The 9,005-nt window shown below is 48.0% G+C and overlaps 1 protein-coding gene across 1 annotated transcript; it reads left to right on the top strand.

Moving 5' to 3' along the window:
* The first annotated feature begins 356 nt into the window (after window positions 1-356).
* On the top strand, window positions 357-8,616 carry LOC132459926 (transcription factor COE2-like). The gene is made up of 5 exons (XM_060054808.1): window positions 357-994; window positions 3,611-3,767; window positions 6,496-6,559; window positions 8,363-8,418; window positions 8,523-8,616. Exons 1-5 carry the CDS (start codon window positions 861-863, stop codon window positions 8,598-8,600), a joined length of 489 nt encoding a protein of 162 aa, XP_059910791.1. The 5' UTR covers window positions 357-860; the 3' UTR covers window positions 8,601-8,616.
* The last annotated feature ends 389 nt before the right edge of the window (window positions 8,617-9,005 follow it).

Below are 9,005 nucleotides of genomic sequence, written 5' to 3'. Positions count from 1 at the left end.
TTCCGTAAAAATATAACCACCAGCTTTTCACTCAAGCATTACAATACATTGTAGTTTTTCGGCTCAGGCTCGATGCGGCCCATCGTACTTTATATTACTTTTACTAAATTATTATGCATATGATATATACTCGGCTCCATGCAGCCACATCGTACTTTATATTCAAACATAAGACAAAGAAGCCGACTACTCCTCTGCAGAAGTTGAAAGAGCAACGCAGGAGTCAAGAGCTGTGCTCCAGCTGGCGGAGGGCCAAACAAGGGACGCACTTTACACCAATAAGAGCATCCGCCTCCACCAGCGGTCCCCTGGCCCCTCCCCTCCTCCTCCTCCTCCTCCTCCTCCTCCTCCTCCTCCTCCTCCTCCTCCATCAGCGGCTCATTCTGCTCCACCACTCCGTCTCCTCCACCAACACCGGCCGGCCGACACTACAGCGCGCATCTCATCCTCTTCATCTTTACTTTCAGAGCAGGACTTTGTAGGCGACTTTTCTCCCCAGAATGTTTTGGACGCCGATTCAGTGAAGGTTTGAGATTCAAAGAGCGCACAGTTGGTCTCTGCGCCTGAAGTGATGCCGGTGGAAACATTTGGACAATGATCGCAATCAGCGGTGGGATTTATCTTGTATCTGTTCAGCCTGACAAGAAAAACTGAGGAATCTGGAAGAGAACCCCTCCCGAGGCAACAGAGTTTAAGTGGGTTTATGTCTTGGGTTCAATCCTTGTATTAATTCAAGCTCTTAGGTTCAGATTTCGGAGTGCATTTTCGTTAAGAAGTCCAGCCCTCCTCGGACACTGTAGGTTAGGGTCAGGGTTAGTAAAGGTTGGGAAGGGCACCCAGCTGTGAGCACTAGTGTTTAAATGTTTGGGATTCAGGAGCACCTGATTCGAGAAATTGGCGGATTAAAAGACCGAAGCCTCGCGGAGGAGATGGACCCGATGCGCTCCTGGGTCAGGAACGTCGGGGTCGTGGACGCCAACGCAGCGGCGCAAAGGTATTGTTTCAAATCTAATCCTCTCAAGTGTCTCTTACTTTAAGAACAAGATCAACCAGGAACGAGAGAGGCCTGTAGACATGTGCCGTAGTGGAGCACTCTCTAGGAATCAGGAGCGCAAAGGTTTTTCCGAAGAACTCGAGCGATCATATTCCGGATGAAATCATCTAATGCTCGACGCGTGGAGTTCAAGAAGCGCTTCAACTACTTGTTGCAAATAAGAGTTTTCCGTTAACTTCATAATTCTTACCTTTAATAAAACCTTTAATATCGCCTCAGTAGGACAACATACCAGACTGTAATCAGAGATCATTCAGACCTGCAGACATCAAACAGGGTCTGAGATGGAGGAGCGGTCAAAACTTTAACTTGAACACGTCGTTCGGTTTTTCTGATGATCTGATATATTCTTGAATTTGTCTTTTTCTTAATAGCTTATATTCACCCCAAGAAAATGACAGTTAGCATCGGGCTTTATCTTCTGAGAAAAACAATAATTTCTAAATATCTTTTGAAAAAAGGGCTAAAACCCCCAAAACGATGATAATGTGTAATGATGCCTGAAATAATTATAAAAGTGACATTTCTTCTTATTTATTGGAAATAACTAATATAAAAAAAATGCAATAGACGAATAACGATGGTTCTGTATTTGTTCTAAAAAAAATTGAAAGTTGTTCAACACTCAAAGTCTAATTCACAAGCCTACAAATAAGATGGCATCGGTAAAATAGTTATTATAATAACCTACACTGATGACACAATTTATTTTATTATTTATTACTGTTACAGGCGTTTGACACAGATGTGGAATATCCTTATTTTTTTCTGGATCTCTATTAATCCTGAGTTAATGTAAATCCAAGACTTGCACCTAAAATATGCCTTTATATTTACAGCAGATTACATCTGCTTTTACACCTACTTGGGCCGAATTGAACCGTCAACCTTATTATTAAATCAATGAATTAAAACATTACATTTTAAAATGTTCCTTCGATTGAAAAGCGAGCCCGACTCTCATCTCTGTATTGGTTTCAGCCGATGGTTCTTTGCGTCAGGCGGGCCTCCAGTCCAACGCGATGATTTCATCTTTTAGCTTTTATAAATTAGGCCCTATTTCTCTTTCCTATTTTAGTTATTTTGTGGTCAACTCAAGACCACCAATACATTTAGACAAAGCTACAGCAGACACATTATTAAATCAACACGTTTTAATAACTAATGTAAAATCCTTTCAGATTTCTTTTTTTTCATTTTTTTTATTAACAATGCGTGTTTTGTATAAAATGTCCCATAATATACAGATGTTTCTTAGCCGCTTTCAGAGGAAAATGCTAATTACCTTTAAGCGCAGCTTTTCATTTCTTTTGATCCATTCCCTGCAGGTCGGACTGGAGGCCTCTGCTTTGTTTTGAGCTGTTTTCGATCTATTTTATATAAAGTCATGTGTTTTGCCCTGAGGATATGCTTAATTAATTAATGAAGTTGTTTGGTTATATGGGGCGTTGATAATATTAATAACAACAATAATAAAAAAACACTTGTTCATTATCTATATCGTAATTATTTTCATTAACTCCCTCATACTACAATTTTGCGTAAACAATGATATATTCCAAGTAATATGTAGATCTACTTTCATGTTAACAATGAAATATGTTTATTATTAATTATGTTTTGTCTGTAATTAATAATAGTAATAAAAATCATTATTAGTATTATGAATATCACTGAATATTTCTTCATTTGCTTTTGATAAGCACATGATTACACATCCTGTGTGCTTCAGATGCAGGCTCAGGTTTTACAGGATTGATTGATCGATTGATCGATTGATTGATTGAGCGATCAGCCTATGACCTGTCTGTCTCTGTCCCAAGCGGTGTTGCCTTGTCCAATGCCCACTCTGACCCCTCTGTCCCACTCTGACCCGTCTGTCTCTCTCCCCAGCGGTGTGGCGTTGTCCAGAGCCCACTCTGACCCGTCTGTCTCTCTCCCCAGCGGTGTGGCGTTGTCCAGAGCCCACTCTGACCCGTCTGTCTCTGTCCCCAGCGGTGTGGCGTTGTCCAGAGCCCACTCTGACCCGTCTGTCTCTCTCCCCAGCGGTGTGGCGTTGTCCAGAGCCCACTCTGACCCGTCTGTCTCTGTCCCCAGCGGTGTGGCGTTGTCCAGAGCCCACTCTGACCCGTCTGTCTCTCTCCCCAGCGGTGAGGCGTTGTCCAGAGCCCACTCTGACCCGTCTGTCTCTCTCCCCAGCGGTGAGGCGTTGTCCAGAGCCCACTCTGACCCGTCTGTCTCTGTCCCCAGCGGTGTGGCGTTGTCCAGAGCCCACTCTGACCCGTCTGTCTCTCTCCCCAGCGGTGAGGCGTTGTCCAGAGCCCACTCTGACCCGTCTGTCTCTCTCCCCAGCGGTGTGGCGTTGTCCAGAGCCCACTCTGACCCGTCTGTCTCTCTCCCCAGCGGTGAGGCGTTGTCCAGAGCCCACTCTGACCCGTCTGTCTCTCTCCCCAGCGGTGTGGCGTTGTCCAGAGCCCACTCTGACCCGTCTGTCTCTCTCCCCAGCGGTGTGGCGTTGTCCAGAGCCCACTCTGACCCGTCTGTCTCTCTCCCCAGCGGTGTGGCGTTGTCCAGAGCCCACTTCGAGAAGCAGCCTCCCTCCAACCTGCGCAAGTCCAACTTCTTCCACTTCGTGCTGGCGCTGTACGACCGCCACGGGCAGCCGGTGGAGGTGGAGCGCACCGCCTTCGTAGACTTCGTGGAGCACGAAAAGGTGGGATGATGGTGGGGGCTGTGTTTGTGACGGATGGTGCAGAACCACATGGGAAGTAGAGGAATGAGGTGATATTCAAATCCTAACCGCCATCCTTTCAGCTTGAATCTATAAGGATGGTGAACATAGACTTATTTCTCCTTCCTATAGATCCAATATATTTTTAACTGATGTTTAATCTGAAGAGCGTTAATATCAACGGATGTCAGACAGGGAATGTCCTGTGTCCATGAGATCAATTTGACCGAACCGTATTACACCTTACTCACGTCAACTGCTCTCGACGGCTCTGAAGCCAGAACAACACACTGATGATGAGGAGGGTGATGGGAGATTGAAAAAGAATATCTAATGACTAATTAGCAGCCTGCCTCATTAGGGGCAGACATGACTACTTAAAAAAAATGCAAATTATGCTCACCCCTGTTAAGTTATACAGTAAACTAATCATCAAAGTATCTTCTGCTGCCAACCCTAACAAACACACACACACACACACACACACACACACACACACACACACACACACACACACACACACACACACACACACACACACACACACACACACACACACACACACACACACACACACACACACACACACACACACAAACACACATCTATACCAAACACACACATCTATACACACATGTTTGTTGACTCCATTGGTCAGACATTCCCCTAAAGTAAGGACAAGGTGCAGAGACAGAGAGCGATAGAGACAGCGTTCAGAATGATCCTTGTGTCTGGTGTTTTGGCGGATGTTTGGGCTGGTGGCTGGGAGGGGTGGTAGTGGTAAGGATGGTGGTGATGGTGGTGACGGTGACGGGGTCTCTTTAAATGGCACCGTCTCTGTCCTCAGAGAGGCGAGAGGAGACCACCCTGTCAACTGGAGTCCAGCTATGTGTTTTGGGGAAATTTGATCGAGGGAGGGGATGGAGCTGAGAGCTGCTGTCATACTGTCACTGCTGAAGAGTCAGTGGACCCCCCCCCTCCCTCCCCCAGAGAATAGGACACCCCACCCCCCACCCCCCCAGAGAAGACCTGTGTGTAGAACCCCCCCCCCCCCCCCCCCGAGCAGACCAGTGTGCAGGAACCCCCCCCCCCCCCCCAGAGCAGACCAGTGTGCAGGTCCTGCCCCCCAGTGTGTAGGCCCAGCGGAGCAGCTCATTGTCTGCTGGTTATCCCTGTCCGTGTTGTTCCTCCTGCTGAGGAGCTGAGGAACGTAGAGATCCCCTTTGGCTGTTCGTTTGAGAACACAAGTCCAAGACTTACTATTAAACCACTCTGTTGCAGCACAAGTTTACTCCTGAGTTCTGGTACTTTCTCTCTTGGCTATGGTTCACCTCACTCACACAAGCCCACTCTTCTCTCTCCTTACTTTTCTATCCAGTTACTGTCTCCTACCTTGTTCGCCCCCCTATCTTCTCCTTCTTTCTTCTCTTCTCTCCCTCGCTCCTCTCTGGCCTCCTGGGTTATTGGAGCAGGGAGCGGTCCTCTGAGACCACTTAGAGGTAGACCAGTTGAGCCCCAGAAGAAGAACAAGATGAAGGAGCAGGAGGAAGGAAAGGAGAACGCATGAGTGAGAGAGAGCGCAAGACAGTAGATAGATAGATGGCTGGAGAAGGAGGGAGAGAGAGAGAGAGAGAGAGAGAGAGAGAGAGGGAGCGAGCCTGAGGGAAGTAGGGATAGAAGAGGAGAGGAAGTTTTTGCCGTCAAGGTCGACTGCTGCTCACTCACTACAGTTACTTTACACATTCACACACGCACCCACACACACACACACACACACACACACACACACACACACACACACACACACACACACACACACACACACACACACACACACACACACACACACACAGGCACACACACACACACACACAAACACACGCACACACACAAACACACGCACACACACCCACACAAACACACACGCACACACATCCACACAAACACACACGCATACACACAGACGCATACACACACAGTCACACACACACACACACACACACACACACACACACACACACACACACACACACACACACACACACACACACACACACACACACACACACACACACACACACACTATTAGTATACATTTCCTGTGTTTCCGTGTGCGTATTCAGATCAGTGATTGCTATCACATGGCTGACAAAGACTATCTGCTTTCTTCTTTTCTAATTGAATGAAGAAGCGGTCGGTTTCTTACACTGTGTGTGTGTGTGTGTGTGTGTGTGTGTGTGTGTGTGTGTGTGTGTGTGTGTGTGTGTGTGTGTGTGTGTGTGTGTGTGTGTGTGTGTGTGTGTTTGTCTGTGTGTGAGAGAGTGGGAGAGTGTGTGTTTGGTGTGTGTGTGTGGATACAGTAAGCCGTCAGGATTCATCCTCACAGCCTTCAGTTCATCCTCTAAACAGAGCTGCTAAGTCAAGGTTAAGTACTCAGCTCATGAGCACAATGTGAGGGTCCCATCTGGGGGGGCTTTGAGCCCCTACCCCTCTGATCTTGCCAGCGCTCCCAGTGAAGGGTGTGAGCCTGAGGATTAAAGACCAGGAGGTTTCCCTGCCTGGTCTCCTCTGAGGGACGCCCAGCCACCGATAGACAACGTCTTCCCCCTCGCCCTCTCCTCCACAGGTCTCACAGTCTAACGTGTTCTCTCTCTCTCTCTCTCTCTCTCTCTCTCTCTCTCTCTCTCTCTCTCTGTGTTTCTGTGTGCAGGAGCAGAGTGGTGAAAAGACAAACAACGGAACACACTACAAGCTGCAGCTCCTCTACAGCAACGGTGAGTGCTGAAGCCTGTTGTTTGGGTTCTACCTCTCCGTTGGTCTCCAGGTTTTAATGGTAAGAGGTCTGATTCAGAAGAACATGAAGATCAGTGTGAGGTTCCTTCAGACTGGGTGATGGTGGAAGGGCTGGGAGGGAACTTGACGTCCAGATGAACAGCGTCTCTTCCTCCTCTGTGTAGCTATGAACGGTTCACCTGTAAAAGGGCCCGTTAAGGCTTTACTGCTGGTGGTAATAGCCGTTCAATATATTGAAGTGGTGTTCAGTGGTGCTCCTCAATACACTACAGTTCATCCATGTAGGCTGATCATTCCAGACAATTACGCAAACATAGGAAGCATTCAGAAACGGCAGCAGAGAGAGAATCAAAATCACAGAAGATGTTTGATATAAGACTATTCAAATGTGAACATTGAAACAGAAGGGCAGCATGCCTGACTAGACCCCCAAACTTCCCCCCACCGATACCCCAGCGATCACAAACATCTTTTCATCTCCTAGACACCCTCCCGATTCGCTTGGGTTGGAGTGCCCAATACTTCCTAAAGTACGAGCACTTACACATCTCTGTCGCTTCAAAGGAGAGCTCTGCGCTAGTTGGAAACCTGCGGTCACCCAAAGTGTTGCTCAGAAGGAAACGCCTGAGCACCGTGAGGAGCGCTTTAGATCCCCGCTCGCGCCGCACCTGAGCACGGCTCTGCTGCGGCTCCTCGCAGGAGGAAGCCGCTCCAAGGCCTATATATGGGCATGCGGCCCCCCGGTGCCCTGCGTCAGAGGGGGGAGCGGGAGAAGCCGTTCCCAGGAGCCGCCGCAGCCCTGCCATCCCCATGGCACCCATGGGAGAAAAGATGAAAGACGCCTTTCTGAGCAGAGCCCTATCTCTATACACCCTCAGCACACACGCGCACGCACACACGCACGCACAAAAGCACACGCACGCACACACGCACGCACAAAAGCACACGCACGCACAAAAGCACACACACACGCATACGCACACACAAAAGCACACGCACGCACACACGCACGCACAAAAGCACACACACGCATACGCACACACAAACATGGGCTTGTACACCCACAAACACACAAAAATGCATATACACACTTGAGTGCATGCATGCAGTCGCATGCACCACACACACACTCTGTACATGTGAGGGCGTCAACAACACTCCTTCTTTTGCACTTCATCTGAGCCATCCCTCCAGCGATACCCAAGGAATATCAATCAGGACTTTGATGAGGGAAACACATTTCAAAAGTAATTCCGATAAAGTGGCAAAATCCTAGCCGAGTTGAAGGAGTAAACAGAACGGCTTTGGAGTCCACCAACCCACCCTTTGACCAGGAAAGCTGTTAAAGGGATGGGACCCTTTAACAGCTTTCTGATAAAGGGTCCCATCCTTGCTCTGTAGGGAACATCCATGCTGTCCCCTACAGTCCCCAACACAGCTCTGGATCATTTTCTGTTTGCTATGTCAATATTTTAGCCATTTTGTGTTGCATAATTGCACAGTGGGCCTTCTCAATAAATATTTATTTCAGTCAGATTGGTTTTGAAACAGTAGACATTAGTCTCTCAATCCCAGATGGACACCATTTGCATTTTAAGAGATGTGCGTAGATATCTTAAATCCTTGTTTTAAAATGTGTTTAAAACAAAGTTTAAATTGTTTTAGTGATTTCCATATTTATGTATTTGTAGGCTGCAATCTCTTGTTTACAAACAGTTTGCTTTTAGGAAACTTGAGGAATCCTGAATCTGACGTTGTTGTTGTTGTTGTTATTTTCATTTCAGGCGTCCGGACGGAACAGGACCTTTACGCCCGTCTCATCGACTCCGTCACCAAACAGGTGGGTCACTCTCCTCACCACGACGGGTAGCGTACAGCAAAGCTGATTGGTTCATTAAGTGTTTGGTGAAATCTAACCTGTGCCTCTCCACTCCCTCCCTCCAGCCCATCACCTACGAAGGTCAGAACAAAAACCCGGAGATGTGCAGAGTTCTGCTGACACACGAGGTGATGTGCAGGTGAGTCCCCACACACAAACTACACGCACAACACACAGACCACACACACACACACACACACACACACACACACACACACACACACACACACACACACACACACACACACACACACACACTACACCACACACACACACACACACACACACACTACACACGCACACACACACTGACACACTGACACACTGACACACACACACACCACCCCTCACCTCCTCTCCTGGATGGTGGTCCTCCGAGGAGTCAGACCGGTACAGGAAGCTTGGGTTGGAGACAGGCAGACAGACAGACGGGCAGACAGACAGACGGGCAGACAGACAGACAGACAGACAGACAGACAGACAGACAGACAGACAGACAGACAGACAGACAGACAGACAGGACAGACAGACAGACAGACAGACAGACA

This window comes from Gadus macrocephalus, chromosome 6 (genome assembly GCF_031168955.1).
Source record: "Gadus macrocephalus chromosome 6, ASM3116895v1".
Classification (NCBI taxonomy): Eukaryota; Metazoa; Chordata; class Actinopteri; order Gadiformes; family Gadidae; genus Gadus; species Gadus macrocephalus.
This window is presented reverse-complemented; position numbering and strand designations above follow the sequence as displayed.

Bases quoted from the DNA above. Each gene is read 5' to 3' on its own strand.
- LOC132459926 (XM_060054808.1), top strand. From the start codon at position 861: ATGTTTGGGATTCAGGAGCACCTGATTCGAGAAATTGGCGGATTAAAA. The intron at 3,768-6,495 runs GTGGGATGATGG...TTCTGTGTGCAG, and splicing joins ACTTCGTGGAGCACGAAAAG to GAGCAGAGTGGTGAAAAGAC. The intron at 8,419-8,522 runs GTGGGTCACTCT...CCCTCCCTCCAG, and splicing joins TCGACTCCGTCACCAAACAG to CCCATCACCTACGAAGGTCA.